The sequence below is a fragment of the Pseudorca crassidens genome, chromosome 16, assembly GCF_039906515.1.
Source record: "Pseudorca crassidens isolate mPseCra1 chromosome 16, mPseCra1.hap1, whole genome shotgun sequence".
Taxonomy (NCBI): domain Eukaryota; kingdom Metazoa; phylum Chordata; class Mammalia; order Artiodactyla; family Delphinidae; genus Pseudorca; species Pseudorca crassidens.
The window spans coordinates 76,694,651-76,711,549 of NC_090311.1; the positions used below are offsets into that span (position 1 = coordinate 76,694,651).

Consider the following 16,899-nt stretch of genomic DNA (forward strand, 5'->3'; position numbering starts at 1 on the left):
ACCAATACCTCGAATAGTGTAAAATTAGACTTTTGTGATGGATTTTTATCTGCAGCAGCAGCTAGTAGTTTGGATCTAGACCTCACAGGCAAAATAATTAGCATAAAGAAAAGTATTTGCTTTTCTGTCTTATATTTTACATGTCATAATGTTCAGCTAGTTATATGCTTCGCCTCTGGATGATACCAACTGAAAATTTCCAACTTAGATTAAAAGTGTGACATTCAATATTTTTGCCTTTAATGCTACAACTCCTTCCTTAATGAATAATTTTGGCTTCCTCTATGCTTTCAGATGAGATAACCCCACACTGCAGGTTCTGTACCTCCAGCTACACACTTCCCTGAACACTGAGTAATGGATGTTATGTGCCATCAGTGCTGTGGAAATGGACTCAAAGCCATTTTTGATGGAGGAATTCAGAACACAGAGGGCAAAAATTGATGGCATCCATTAAGAGACTGATGGAGCTTATTAGTCTTTTGATTTTCTTGGCTGAATATATAACTGTTATTCACCTCTGCTAAACTTTTGATAAATCTGCAAGAACTCCGGCAAAGTATTTTATGCCTTGAAATTTTTGAGCACAGAAATGTCTCATCTCATTCTTTACTCACTGTGTGTTGATTACGAGTCTATCCCACTGGCCTTTAATATCATCTTCTGAAGGCTGTTCTGTAATATAAAGCCCATCAAATTCCAATTTTCGAGCTACTTCTTTTTCTCGCTTAAAAATAACCAGTGGGACCTACATTTGAAAAATAAACATGTTAAAATTAGTTTAGATTTACTTGCATCTCTTGTGGTCACTATCTTTACAAAACAGCTTTTGGAAAGAAATATTTCCCATATTACTTCCAGGAGGGTAAAAATTGAGTGAAAATCAATCAGCTATATTTAGGCAGAAGGAGGCATCTAGAGGTTTTCGAAAAACAAAAGACAGTATAGATATTATATATATGCATATGTTTTTAAACACATAGAGGTTCATTGATAATTGCACTAATGAAATCAATTTTAAATATTAAAAATATTATACAAAATTGCTTTTCTTTTGCATATTACATATATACATATATATAATATATATGGATGCAATAAAACATAGCACTAATGTTCCAAAATGCATACTTCTAAAAAATTTTTAGTTTTATTTTAGAAATCTCTTTGATAATTCCATGCTCAGCATGCCCATATGCTATTTTGAAATAAATTTTAATTTCAACATCAGCAAAAATCTTTGTCAGTTTGCCAGAATGTCTCCAGAATTTACTGATTCCCTTTTCATATGGACAGAGTTTACACAAGGCACAGATGCAAAGAAGATGCAGACATTCTGGAATTATCCAAGAATATCCCTTCTCCCCCCCAATAAAACAAGGGAAGCAGAGGGAGGGAGAGGAGTTTCTGAAAAAAACTTTACATTCTAGTCTTTTACCCTGGACCCTGGTTTTTCAAAAGTCTTCTAGAAGTTTCCCAATCAGAAGCAGGGCACAGTGAAATAAAAGCCCTGCAGTAAAAAGGTGTCATGCTAGGAAAAGATAAAGAGGTTTGCAAAGGTGATGGGCAGCCCTGAGCACTCAGAGAGACTATCTTGAGTTCTATTCACCAAACTACAGTGTTCCCTTGGTAAGGCTCTAGGGATGGGTGACGTGACAAACAGTGAAGCATTTCTGCCAGGGATAACGAGAGATACATACCTAATAACAAAACAATCAAAATGACTCTCAGAGGTCCAATGTGATGTATTTCTAGAATTTCTACTACACTGAGCACTGCTAGGAGACATAGTGGGTGGACTTCTGTGGGGTCAAATTATAGGTGAAATTGGCTATATGTGAATAATTACTGCCGTGCGAGAAAACTACAATGTGACAGCCACATCCCCTTCCCAGGGCAGCCTGCATGCAGTGACTCGTCACCAGGGAGCTCTAAAGGCCCAGCTCCAATGCCCCAGCCCAGGGCTACCCCGAAGGGGGCGTCTCAACTTCAGAACAGAGACCTGTGATGTGCCCTGTTGGGTCTGTACTGCAGCCCCGCTTTTCCCTCTTCTCCATGCTGCTTCCTCCCCTTGCCCCGCAGGTGTTTATGGAACATTCCCTAATAAACTATGTGTATGTCATTTCCATCTCAGAATCTGCTTCCCCAGAAGTCCAGCGTGCAACAGACACACACACACACGCGGACACACACAGGTTCCTTGGTGCCTCACTATCTTACTTTCAAGCAGTAGTATCCAATGATGCAGAAGAAAGAGATAACCGTGTGCAAAATGGCTAAGATACGCAGCGTGGGCTCCATGTAGCCGCTGCTCTCCTCCAGCACATAGTGAACTGCAATGATTCTAGGCGAGCTGTCCAGGCTGCTAACTTTGGCATTTTCACTTGAACTGCGAGTGGGGAGCTCCTTTCCTTCAACCACAGAAGAAGTGGAGACCTGATTCAAATCATTTAAAGGACAGTCAGTTCATTTCCTCTGACATCAGGGTAAACAAGAAACAGTGGAAACCCAGTCTTAGCCAATAGCTGGATGTGAAACCAATGCACGATGAAAAGACTAAAAGCAAAGGCTAAAAAAGATAGCTTTTTCAGTATCTTGTAATAACCTATAATGGAAAAGAATCTGAAAAAGAACATATGATACATATATATATATACATAGAGATAAAATATATATAAATATAACTGAAATATATATATAACTGAGTCATTTTGTTATATGACTGAAACTAAACCCAGATATGAGGATTCCAGTACATGCAGGAAATAATTAGATGGCTAAGCTGCCTTCTCAGTGATCAAAAGAATTTAATACAGTACAGATATGCCACACCCAGATACAGTAACAAGTGAGATATTCAGCCAAATTAGACTCTGAGCACTGTGGGTAAATCCTCTGCAAATCCAACATTCTTCAGTGGGGGCATTTCTCACCTAGTGTGAAGGAGCAAATCTATCCCTGCTGTACTAGACAGTCAGCAATGTGCCTGAGATTCAGGTTTTCATTTTCATCAAATACATTTCAGCATCGGTTTTGATGTGCTCACTAGTGGATCTCTGAAATCTTTACATTCAATTCAGTCTTTCATATTGGTTATTAAAAGACTAAGATGTACATACCTTATAAAAGAGCAAGATGAAATTGATTGCAAACGCGACAAATAAGGCTAACATTCTCATGTTGTAAAAGTTGCGAGCAAAATAGTTCTGAAGGTGAAAAAAATTATTAAAAGGTCATTGAATCGAGAGACTTGAAATTTGCAGACAATTGAAATAAAGCATTCATGCATTTACCCAAAACTATTTGTTGAGGGCCCACTGGGTTTCAAGTCCCATGCTTGGTGCTATCGACGTAAAGCACCAAGCTTTATGACGTAAACCACCACGGAGGAAACATAATAAAGAAGCACATTCACAGATAAAAAGCGTAATTTCAGGTAATGTTAAATGTTATGAAGAAAAATCCATCAGGTTAAGGACTTAGGGAACAGGGGCGCTATTCAGACAGGTGGTCAGAGAAGATCTGTCTAAGGAGGTGACATTTGAGCTGAGGCCTGGGTGCCACTGGACGGCAATCAAGTGAACAGTTGGGGACGGGAATGTCAGAGAAAGAGCTTGGAGGGCAAAGGTCCTGAGCTCCAGGTGATGCTGGTGTGTTTGACGGATAGTGAGGAGGTAGCGCAGTGAGAGGAGGGGAGAGTGGGAGGGAATGAGGTCAGAGAGGTGAGCGGGGGACAGGGTTCTGTAGCCCTCTGATAAAAAGTCTGTTGCCCCTTATAGTGCAGTGGTTCAGTGTCTGATCGCTGGGACCACACTGCTTGGGCATAAAGCCTGACCTCACCACTGACTCACTGTGCGATGTGGACAAGAGACTTAATCACTCTTGTAGCATCACTTTTCTCACCTGTAAAGTGGGGATAACAACAAAACCTGTCTCATAAGTTTGCTATGAGGATTAGGTAAGTTACTATAGGGGAAGTTAGTCATTAATCTTGTTAATATCATTGGAATTAGTACTTTATTCTAAATGGGATGGCAAGCTCTTGGAGGAGCTGAAGAGGGCTGATGCAATCAGATGATTTGAAAGACGATTCCAGCTACTGAGTATAAAATAGATTGGAGGCAAGCATGGAAGGCAGGAGACGAGTTAGAAAGTGACTGCAGGATGCAGGAAGAGATGATGTTGCTGGTGGTGGCTTGGACCAGGTGGTGACTGTGGAGGTGGTAAGTACTGGGCAGACTCTGGGTACATCTGGAGGAGAGAGCCGAGAAGAATTATTGTTGGGTTGTATCTGAGGTAGGAAAGAAAGAGAGGACTCAGAGATGATAATTCTGGATTTGGGGGTCTGAGCAACCAAGTAAATGGTTGGTTCTATTTTTTGAGCTATGAGGGAAAAACATACAAAACACTTAGAGGAGAAGTGGGTTTAAGGAAAAAGGTTATGGGACATACCAAGAATTTGTTTTAATATTAAGTGGGAGATGACTATAAAGTTATCTACCCGGATATCCCAGGGGCTTTAGCATCATAAGGCCATAGCAAAATGGCATCTCCTTAGTTATCCTTCCCTGTGGACACAGCCCATTTTGATGGTGTCATCTCCCCACACACGACCCTGACTTTTCTGCCGCCGTTTATAGGACCAAAGTTGGCCACCATATCCAAACCGGGTCAGTCACATTGGTTTTCCGTGGAAGGTGGGACTGGGTCATAGGTCACAGTTAGGTACTCTGGTTATCTGAGCTGGGAGGTCACAACGACTCGGGTCACGAGGGGCCTGTGGCACCTGGTGTGGTCATGATTAGGCTGGTGCATGCAAACAGGTGAACAGAGAAAGTCATATTGCAAGAGAAGCAGGAAAGTAGGAACTGTGACCTCTGAGACAGAAGGATGGAAGGAAATCTCAATTATGTGCTTTACTCAACTGCAGTTACACATACTCTTCAGGAACCCATGGGGACTGCTGCAGCTTATTACAGGGCCTGTGCAGCTTCACACCCTACACCACGCCCAGACCACACCTGCAGCCACGTCCACTGTGACAACACATCAAACCAGTGGTTATCCAGAGTTGCCTCAGAAACATCTGTGTTCTGTGTACTCTGCATTAAATAATATAGTAACATACAAGGTAGTTTAAGAAAATATAGGTCAAACTATTAATTAAAATATCTATTGGTATACATTTTTAAAAATGTGTCATATATACATTTATGCATAAGCAGTTAGAACATATCACCACTGAGAACAGTTCATTTCCCTTACAGGTGAAGTTCTATACTACATGAGTTTCTTGTCTATTCTTTTCTCAAAGGCTAAGTATGATTTTGCCTTTCAAACTGGCCGTGTTATGGAGTATTGCTCATAGTTTCTAGGTCTGACATTATTGGTCAGTACCTCTTACAGGTTTATTCTAGACATTCAGCTCCCAGTCTTTTCCTGCTTGAAAAAATTATATATAATATTTATGTACATATAAGAGGCCTTTCAAACAAAATTTTTAACAATTGAATAGGAAGAGAGAACTACATCTCCTTTCTTTGTTTTCTACATACAAGTATATATTTTATTAATTGGGAGAGCATTTCCACAAAATGTTTAAGACCCTACATAAAGAACTGTCTTCTCCCTCTTTGTTCTTTCATTGATTTACTTATTTCCACTTAAAGAATAATTTGGAATAGACCTTCTTATTATCAATGGAGAGTTGGCTCACTGCATTAATATTTTTATAACTGGAATTTTAATAAAAGGGCGATGTTCTAGAACGACTGACTAACCCCACTCTGGAACATCAATATGAATTACTTGTCCCCTAGAAGGTATTCTTTGTTGTAATGCATGGCAGAGCCTTCCACAGTGTTCTGCAAAGAGGGAGCCCCGGGGTTATGTTTATTGACTTGCCCTAAAGTCCTTGTAGGAAGACACTGGCAGTCACTAAATCAAGTGGACCCTCATGGGAATGTGTGCAGAGGTTATGTGTTTGACGACAGGGAGCCGTGGACCAAGGCATTCATTTGAACACATAAACACTAAGATGGGCAAATACAACATACGTGCAGGGCTGACCCAAGTGAAGGTCAATGTGTATTTACTGCACCCGAACGATTATGATCTCACAGTATATCAGTAACAACGTTCATTTTAAAACATCTTACTAGAAGCTTCTGTTGATAGGCTATGATTTTCTTCCAGAATGCTGACTCGGGAACTTCTGGCTCTCCATATCTGTGTGTGTGGAGCTGCCTCAATTTTTGTTTACCCTTATCTTCTTTGGCTTTTTCTTCTTTTTCTCCATCTTCTCCCCTACGAACACAAATGAATGAAAAATAAGCCATCCATAAACTAAAGAACTAAACAGGTTTTGTGCCGAAGTATACAAACGAACAAATATTTAAATCATGGTATCTGTTTTAATAACGGATATCTCTTCCAATGAATTATGATATTCAGAACTTTAGAATTAGGGGTAGGACTTCTTGCTTATCATAGCCCCCTATAGATGGATAATTTCTGTGAAGTTCAAATCTATAGGACATTTTACGGGCTTCAAGTATCTTTGTATTATACCTAGCATATTCCTTTCCAAGTGTAGAGTAAAATATTTAAATGAAAGAATAACAATGGAGAGTTTTTTTGGCTGCTACTTTTTAACATACCTTATTATTATTATTATTATTATTTTTGCAGTACGCGGGCCTCTCACTGTTGTGGCCTCTCCCGTTGCGGTGCACAGGCTCCGGACGCGCAGGCCCAGCGGCCACGGCTCATGGGCCCAGCCGCTCCGCGGCATGTGGGATCTTCCCGGACCGGGGCACGAACCCACATCGGCAGGTGGACTCTCAACCACTGCGCCACCAGGGAAGCCCTAACATACCTTATTTTTAAATTCTTATTTCAATGTTCAGGCTACTAGGATTTAAAATCAGAGGCGTACACATTTGGTTGTTCACGTGTATAAACGATGTCAATACATTAATTTTGCAGACAATAATGAAATTAGAAGCACTGAAATTTGACACCTAAACCCCTCTAGGTGCAAAATACCAAGGCTTCATGGAAGTATATTTATGTATATGTGTAGTCACATATATGTAACCCATATAACATAACCCATACTTAACTCATATGAGGTCAAACATTATTTTAACGTTAAAGAGTTGCCATCGAAATGACTGTCATGCCCTGGTACATTGGTCTGCATTTCACTATGATAGTCACTTATGTGGCCATTTTTACAACTGATTCAACAGTTCAAGGTCTATGACAATGAATAGTGCTGACTGCACAAAAGAGACAACAGTGGCCCTTGTTTGAAGCCTAATTCAAACAAACCAACTGTAAAAATACACTTTTCAGACAACTAAAGAAGCTTAAATATTTAGTGGGTATTAGACGGTACTAAAGAATAATTGCAAATTTTGTTCGGTATAAATAATGGCATGATAATTATGTTTTTTTTAAAGTCCTTAGCAATAAGAAATGTATACAAGATATTTATGGGTGAAATGACATGGTGTCTAGTATTTTCTTTAAAACAACTTGTCGTACAGGAGGCCCCAAAATATGTGTGTGTGTCTATGGTAGGGAGGGTAGGCAGGAGAAAACCTAGATGAAACAAAATTAGCAAAATGTTAAAAATTAGTAAAACTTGGTGATGGGTATATGGGGTGCATTATAACATTCTCTCTTTTGTGTGTGTTTGATAATTTCTAATAACAAAACTCTTTAAAATTTTCTATCTCAAATAATTTGGAAATAAAAATGATTTTCCCTGAAAAAAGTATTAAGTTATTCAAAAGGTGACTCAAGTGATGTCAAGTAGGCATGTGAAAAAGTTGAATAAAACTGTTTTCCATGAAATATAACATTAGAAATAAGAACTATTTTTGAGTTCTATCATTTAATGTTTTAATTTTACAGCTATAACTAAATTAACTTAATTCTAAATAAACATTTGCTATTCTAAAAAAAAAAAAGAAGAAGAAACAGAACAGACAATGAAAACAGGCCAAAGGAAGTAACAGAATAGAGGAGAAAAATAAAATGCTACATGAGAATGCTACAGGCACTTAATTTGATTTCCCCAGTTGTTAAAAATGTGCATATAAAACTATGTAAACTTGGGGAAAGATGTAGGTGTCAATTATTAACAGAAAGCCAGTGTTACGAGGAAATTATACATTTTCATTGCTTCATAGGCAGCTCTTTATTTCTCATCGTTGCATTTATAACTGTGCTCCAGAGCACCAGGAATATTACTGAAAATGAAGTTTCCTGGGTCCCAGACCTGCTGATTCAAAATCTGTGCTGGGACCTAGGAATCTGTGTCTTTAACAGACTCTCCAGGTGGTTTTTACGCAGGTGGCCCCAGGACTGTGCGTTGAGGACCACCATGCCCCGAGAATTCTGTGCCACGGCATTCAGAACGTTTGTCCTCTCCCTTCTTTACAAGAACAGAATAGATGCTCGATTTTAAACAGAGAACTACAGCACTCAGTCATCTTGCAGACAGCATCACATGGAATCACTGAAGTCTTTTCTGCTGAGAGAGAAACACACAAACAGAATCCTCATGGCACAAGAAAGAGGTGGGAGTGGCCCCCAGGGCGGGTGTGTGGTCTACGCTTGTCCCTGCCCATGGGCTGAGGCTCTCCACTACGATGACAGATGTCATCCTGCAGCCTGAGAGTCTCCACTGCATCCCCTGAAGAGAGAGGATGAGGGAAAGACACTAAAACAAAGGAAGGGATACAGCAACTACACCTACTCGGCTTTCTCAGGTTCGGATTTGCTTTCTTCTTTTTCTTCCTTTTCTTCTTTTGCCTTCTGTTCCTTGGGTGAGTCAATGGGGAAAAGAGAAGCAGGATTACACGTCACTTTTGAATGAGTTTAGGGAGCCCCGTGACCCTGTGTCAAACTGTAACCTATAAATGATACCCTCCTGTCTCCACTGAGATAAAACTTTCATGTGTGCCCTTTCTCCTACTGGTCGACGCATCTCCCCCCTCCCCGCACTTACCTACCAGGCCGGCAGTAGGTACCAACTTTCTGAGCTCCTTCCCACTTTTCTTATTTCACAACTACCTTCTTTCCCTCAGTCACCTACTCAAATCCTCCTCATCTTCCAACACCAACTTAAGTCCCACTGCTTAAGTCTCATCTAACTACTCCAAGCTATACTGAGGTTTCCATTTTCTCAACACAGGTAACCTCTACTGTCTGCTGCCTATGCTACGTACCACTTAATAATTTTCTAACTTTTTCGTGAGTCTTTTATCTTTCTAGTAAACTCTTTAAGGCAACTTGAAAGCAGTGAGCACATCTTACATCTCTTTTAATTCGCTATGATACCCAGTGGTGTCAGACACCCGGCCAATCCTCATAACATATTTGTGGATGGAATGATTATCGTTCAATTGCCTAATGTCAGGAGGGGGAATACTTCAGCTCGTACTTTCATAGTTTAACTTAACAATTTTATAAGGAACCTTCACAAAAGGCTAGCTCCACCTGACTAAAAAGCCATTCCTCTTTGGCAAGGCAAGTCACGCACCGAAAACCGCCCTGGCACTAGCAAGGCGGCTGATGTCAAGTTCACTTAGCGTGCCCACCTGAAGTCCAGAGAGCCGCTGTGACTGGAGGTAAGTTACCTGGAACTTTTCTGGCACCTCGGGGATAGGGACGGGGTTGCTCATGAGGTCGCTCAGGCCAGCATTGGGATTATGAGGAATCAGTTTGTACTGCCCGCCTTCTCGCTTCAGGTCCAGGCCGAAGATGTCGGAAAGCAGGTCACTCTCCTCCGTCAGTTCCTTTAAGTCCGTCAGATCTTCGCTGGGCAGGGCGCCTTCCATGGCTTTCCTCTCTGCGTCCTCCCCGTCTCCTCGAACCTCATCCTGCGTGGGGTCCGGCATGTTGGCCAAGAGCTCCGCCACCTTGATCTTCTTTGCACCTTCCACCAGGCTTCCTCCCAGCAGGAGGCTGCCGACGATGCGGGAGAAGCCTCTGAAAACGCTCGCTACGAAGTGCAGGAGGCTCATAAAAAACCCCCAGTAGGACGTAAAGAAGGCCGTGACCATGTCCTTCACCGTCATCTTCTTCACCTTCTTCATCTGCTTCTTCAGGCTCTTTAAGGTGAGCATCCGCATAAGGGTCAAGATATTATACCTGAGGGCAAACAGGGCCGACGTGACCGTCACGATGGAAAAGAAACCCGTCCTCGGCCCCTGCTCCTCTGGCTTCTCCTTCCCGCTCTCCTCTTTATTCGCTGACCTCTCGTTCAAGTCCGACTCTGAGATCTGAGCTGCGAGCTGCATCTCAAATATGGTGTCCTCACAGAAGTTCACGAAGAGCTCCATCTTCTCTTTTTCTCCCCCTTCGTTGACCACATCAAATATAAATTGCCTTTTGGACTCCTTGACCTGAGGCTTCTCCCACTGGGTTCGGCTGGACTCACTGATTTCAAAGTAAACCCTCTCGATGCGCTTGGCACTGCCCATGATCTCGATGCGGCCCAGAAAGGGCTGGAAGTAATTCAGGACGCTCTCGGCCAATTCCAGGAAGGTCTGCAGCCGGGTGTCGTTGGGCATGTGTTCAGAAAGGTTTGTCAGAAGCACTGCCACGTTGAAGCCGATGTCCTTGGCAGGCTCGTGGAACCGCTTGACAAATCCCTCGTAGTCCAGAGTTTCGTTTTCATCCGTCTCTGTGCAGGACAGCAGAAATTCAGTCTCGGACTGGGTGTAGTGCTTATGGCTCTCCATCGCTTTGTGGAAGTCCCTCTTGGAAATGACTCCCTTACCGTCTGGGTCATACTCTTTAAAGGTATCAGAAGATGTCAAGTCCTTGAGTTTTAAGAACATGTCAAAAAATTTGAGAATCATCTCCACGTTGTTGGAAGATTCCACGAGCATATCAACCATCTGTTTGCCGATCGTGCCATTAACGACATTGCCTAGGGGTAAAGAACTGCATTGGCTCAAAATGAACACTCCTGATAAAACCAGTGTCTAAGCCGGGTAGAAGCTAGTGTACGTTACTGTGAATTAATTGGAAACTGGTCCAGTTGTGTAAGTTGTCGCTAATTGGTACAGGTAAATATTAAATATCTTAAAATGTCTAAAAAATCCCCAGTGTCTACAGATATATAATAATATATAATTATAATATATAATATATATATAATATATAATATAAATCTTATAGGACATCTGAATCAAAGATAGCTCCTTGTTTATCTTCCAACGTACGAAGGAAAAGATGAGTAATTACTTGTAAACTCTAGTTTCAAAGAGTGATTACATGAACACAAGCAAAAGCATATTTACAAAGTAATTAACGCACATAAAACAATATGTGAAGAAAAGCTGACATTTTTTCCCTCTAATTGTGTTTTAGGATTAAAAAAAAAGCAACGTGTTTTAGGATTAAAAAAAAAATGGGGCAAACATTTATATTATCCTAAAGCCAGAAACTGAAATGCAGTCTCATATTAATAATAAAAATGAGTGTTTGCACAGACCTTTTGGGTTGACATGTCACTGCTCATAAACGTTACCTGATTTCACATTCATATGTCTGTGAGGCAGGTACTTTTTATTAATTCTGATTTTACTATTGAGAAAACTGAGGTTTGGCAAGGTTAAATTAATGTGCTGACCGTGACATGATTATTGAGGGCTAAGGCCTGGATTTGAAACAGATCTTCTGAGAGCAAATTAGATGCTCTTTCTGATTTAAAATGTAAAAGATCTCCCTGCATTTCTTCATGGTCCAGAACGTTTATAATTAGAAAATGGCAGATTATGGATAAGCTTGAGGAAATGAGATGTTATCCTAAGGTGTAGTCATCGAATGCTTTTATTCCATGAACAGAGCTTGATATGTAACACGAAGACACGCATCAGGAAAAAGATGCATGGTGAGGGGTCTGCTGAGTGCATTTGTGAAGCATTAAACACCAGCGTTAAGAGCATAGGCTCAGGGGCTTCCCTGGTGGCGCAGTGGTTGAGAGTCCGCCTGCCGATGCAGGGGACACGGGTTCGTGCCCCGGTCTGGGAAGATCCCACATGCCGCGGAGCGGCTGGGCCCGTGAGCCATGGTCGCTGAGCCTGCGCGTCCGGAGCCTGTGCTCCACAATGGGAGAGGCCACAGCAGTGAGAGGCCCGCGTACTGCAAAAAAAAAAAAAGACCATAGGCTCAGGAGCCATGCTACTGGGATTTGAATCCAGGTCCCACCATCTGTTAGCTGAGCTCCCTGGGCAGACTTCTTAGCCTCTCTGCACTCAGTTTCCTCATTTGCAAAACAGTGGTAATATTACTATGCAATTCATAAACCTGATGTTAGGATGAAAAAGTACTTAAACCAGCAGCTGGCATAGTAAACGAGGTTAATTTTAAGTTGTCATTCCTGCAGTTCCTGTCGCAGTTATTACGGTTGTGGTGTTATTATTATTTAGACTAAAACTTGAATTGAGGTCATGGGAAAAGGATCCTGTGCTCAAAGGGTATAAAGCGGCTGCCAACTAAGGGCTTCAAGCAAATGCTGCGTCGCTGAAGTCCTCGTGCAAGGTGTGCCTACTGCCTTAATTAGTCAGAGTACAGCTGTGCAGTGCAGGGCGGACTGAGAAACAGAGAGAGGGATTAGGACGGATTTAAGAAAAAAAAGGACAGGGAACTAATAACAGCAAACATTTTTTATTTGCTTTGGTCGTATTCACATGATTTCACTAAATGCTTGCATCAGCCTATCATAAGCCCCCTTTCACAGAGGAGGAAAGTGAAAAATGGAGAGACGTAACTTGTGTCAGGGTCACACTGCCTGCGTGGCAAAGTGGGATGGGGCATTGGTGGCAGATCTCAGAACCCAAGCTCTTACCTACTACGTTTACTGTCTGAGACAGAAAAGAAGTGCAGTAGCAAAGGAAAGTAGGTTGAAAAGAGAAAAGCCAGAGAATGAAAACCCGACAGAGAGGCATGTGGTGGGAAGACTAGGCCGCCACTAGACTTGGTGGGCTAGGGTGCTCTCCCGAGCCTTCTCCTCCTGCAGAATTTTTTCTTTCTTTTTTTTTTTTTTGCGGTACGCGGGCCTCTCACTGTTGTGGCCTCTCCCGCTGCGGAGCACAGGCTCCGGACGCGCAGGCTCAGCAGCCATGGCTCACGGGCCCAGCTGCTCCACGGCATGCGGGATCTTCCCGGACAGGGGCACGAACCCGTGTCCCCTGCATCAGCAGGCGGACTCTCAACCACTGCGCCACCAGGGAAGCCCCCTCCTGCAGAATTTTAAGAACCCATAGGAGTCACAAGGCAGTCAGCTCAAAGCAGCAATTTACACAGTTGGACTGTATCCAAACGTCTGTAATCCCCACTGGTTACAAACGAACAAAATGATAAACAAATAAAACCTTCTTTAGGTATTCTGTCTGAAGAGCATACTCTCTGGGGTATCACTATGAAATGAAAAATATCACTACGAATGAAGTACTAGTGATTTCATTCCATAGTTTTGTAAACTGAGATAGGCAGGATTTCTCTTTCTTAAAAAGCAAACTTGGAAAAAGAGTAATCAAGCCAGCAATAAATCTGAGGTATCTGTCCCACCTCAGCATTGATATTTTATCCTTTGCAGCATGCTGACACCCAAAGCAAGCGTGTATGGAATCCTTAAAATAAAAGATTAAAGGGGACTTGAAGATATAAATCAAAACTACCTTCCAACATGGACAGCAACATGACCACCATGTCCTTCTGCAGATCCATCAATTCTTTCAGCAGCTCGATTTGACTGGAATCCTGAAAGAATTAACACACTGCGTCTGAGATAATACGGGAAACCTGTGCAGCAAGAACGTCATCCTTATTCTCACAAAAAGAGTATGGGTCTACCGAGAGCAGACACTTTACAGTAACATAGAGCTAAAGGGAGGCCGAATGTAAGTCTGCAGCTTATTAAAAATACACACGCAAGAATTAAAGAGTGTTGACTGTTGATTCCAACTCATGTTTACTGAAGTATTTGTAAGGACAATGAATAAATCTAACAAGAGGACAGAAGAACTAAAGCAGTGGTGGAACCCCTGGGGCCAGGGAGGCAGACTCAGGTGCTTCTGCACATTGGGTATCTTTCTTCTACTTGAGTAAAGACTGGACTTGTCTTTTCTTCTTTCTAACTTACTACACCAAGATGCTATATAGTTTGTAAAAATCAACATATTCTGGAAGACACAGGCATAACAGTGATAAGAGATACACTTATCCGACATAAATCTAGGCAAAAATGTACAAAAGTGTTACCTGTATTAATAATGCACAAAATATCTTATTTACCAATTTTATCAAGCTCTCAGATATTTCTCTCGTTAAAATTTTGTTTTGTTTTTCATTTTTCACCGTGAAAAAAAATTATTTTACAAAGATATGTTGTGTCCAAACATCACTATGCTTAGATTCAGGGCCTGGAAATATGGAATGTAATTATATTTACATTATGACCTCATGAATCATCAGATTTTCTTATTTTAAACTATACCCCTCTTTCTTTTTTTAAAAAAAATACAAGGTATCATATTATTCATATGAATTTTCCTACATAGGAAGCCAAATTTCAACACTGCTGGAAGGATGAGGCTTTTTCTTCCTAAATAGTTGTTACCTTGACTAGGTCTACAAACTGAACAACTGCTAGGTAGCACCACCAGATGTTCATAAAATGATGGCAGTACATCTGAATCGGAACTCTCCTGTGAATGTATAAATTTGGTTCATGTTGATTTCCTTTACTTACTAAAATGTCATTAGCGATTAGTTGAAAGCATCATGGTATTTCTTTACTTGGTTGATTACCAATAACTAGATACAGACAAAGATTCTCTCCTTGACCAAACTAGCCAGCTCCTCTGGGCCCTCTTCCCAACTAGGCTTTAATCTTGGTCTATAAAGACTTGAACAAAACACCACCATAGTTTCTAACAGCTCAAGGCTGCATCCCTAGGATGACCCCAGCCCCCCTTAGAGTGCCTGCCTGAGAAAACTCAAGACTGCCAGAAACATTTTCTGTGTGTTCCAGCCAACACCTGACGATAGTAGAACCTGTCTCCCAGGCTCTGTGGGAGGGTAGAATTCTGACTTTAATATTCAGCTGGCCCATTCACATTTACACTGAACAACGCTTTGTAATTTTCCTCTTCCCTGACTCTACTGAACCCTGCTAATCCCCCTCCTTCTCTCTTTAAAACACTTATCACCTCTGTACAAGTTGACTTCAGCTCACACTAGGTTGTTTTCCCTACAGTAACAGTTATCACTGACTAAATCGGTCCTTGCCACTTTAACCAGTGCCTGGCTTTATCTTTGACCAAGATATCTTCCTGCTTGTAGGCCAGAGGGCAGATTGAGTATCCTCACTTTGCTGGAGGAAAGGAGACTCAAGGAAGAGAGATGGGACACGTGAATGAAATCGTGGGAGTTGGACTGGAGTCGTTTGACTTTGAATCTAGCATTCTCTCCTCTACCTGACACCTGGAAGATACAAACCCACACCCTGACAGACATGTCAGCCTCAGGAGAGCCCATCAAAATTCACTGCATCACAGGGACATATTTACTCAAGATTTATATTAAGAGTTTTTCTGTTTGTGTAACTCTGAGCTCCAAATGCAATACACGAGTGAGAAAACGGCATTCTGATGTTTTCAAGATATGCTCCCGAATTAACATTAAAGCATGGTGGAAAATCTGTTTCTTCTTTGTTTGCCTGTCTGCATGGCTATTTTTTTTTCTCTTTGACTTTCACAAAGTAAAATGTCCTGTTAATGGGCGAGTGTCATCTTTAGAGAACAGCTGCTTGTTTATGACCCTATAAGAAAACTGTCTCCCCTTAACGAGGGATTTGGAACAGATGACAAATCCTCTTCCAATTATCTGTAGGGAGGAGGAAAATTCCGGTGAGTAATCATGGAGAAGTAGGTCTACAAAGCACTGTAAAATGTACAGTGTTTGGAGACTATGTTTTATTTCTCCATTAGAGTCAGTTCCTCAATCCCTTTTGTTTTCAAAATTGAATAACGGCTTCCACCTATTCTCAGCTTTGCATAAAATTCTTTTATTTAAAAAAAAAAGGTTTTTTTTAATGTAGAGTAAAAGTTGTATAAAGAAGTCATCTAAGAAAGAGAATATTCAGACAAAGGAAAGCATGCTTAATTTGCCAGTGATCACAGTGTCCAGTGTGTCATTTAGGATGGTTGGAGGACAGTGACTTTACCTGAGACAGCTTCATCTGCATGTGGGCAAACACATGAAGAAAACCCACCACCGCATCCCAGAGCCTGCTATGAGCCAAACTCTGCTGGTTGCCAGTGCAAGGACCCTGGGGCAGAAACAGACAAACAACAATCATTCTTGATAATTTAATTGCCAAAATAAACTTTACAATAATAGGGACAAAGTTGACTTAGTGCTGACATATCTTATCACCAGCATGTTATCTGAAAAGACAGGAACCCCAAACAAAAGATATACAGTGATTGTAATGGTATAGCACTCTTAGGAGACAAAACATATTCTTCCTTGAAATGTTTAAATCCCCAAAACAGTTTCTCAAGGATTTTCATGTTCTGTTTCTGTATGAATACTAAAACACTGGGGAAAAAATGGTGAATTATTTCATTTTTGTCTGACTTTGGTTTCTTCTCTTTAGAGGAAATCTTAGCTAAGTTATTTTAGCTAAGTCAGATCATCAGAAGTGACTACCTGTGTGAAAAGAATTTGAGATTATGCTTTATATGAGAGGTACTTACTTCTTATTGTTAAATAGTAACCTGGATAAAGCATTCATAGAGAGGACAAAATATTCTCTTCAGCGCTTCATTGTACAGCCGTATCCTGGTTACCAATCATACAACCATT

General features: G+C 41.2%; 1 protein-coding gene across 1 annotated transcript in view; it reads right to left on the reverse strand.

The window, feature by feature from the left end:
- Window positions 1-16,899, reverse strand: part of RYR2 (ryanodine receptor 2) — a 721,598-nt gene that overhangs the window by 37,587 nt on the left and 667,112 nt on the right. The window contains exons 87-94 of the mRNA XM_067710999.1: window positions 16,256-16,360; window positions 13,707-13,788; window positions 9,654-10,951; window positions 8,771-8,835; window positions 6,159-6,306; window positions 3,120-3,206; window positions 2,221-2,436; window positions 618-748 (exon numbers count right to left, since the gene is read on the reverse strand). Of these exons, the coding sequence (XP_067567100.1) occupies window positions 618-748; window positions 2,221-2,436; window positions 3,120-3,206; window positions 6,159-6,306; window positions 8,771-8,835; window positions 9,654-10,951; window positions 13,707-13,788; window positions 16,256-16,360 (2,132 nt within the window). The remainder of the gene's footprint in view (window positions 1-617; window positions 749-2,220; window positions 2,437-3,119; window positions 3,207-6,158; window positions 6,307-8,770; window positions 8,836-9,653; window positions 10,952-13,706; window positions 13,789-16,255; window positions 16,361-16,899) is intronic.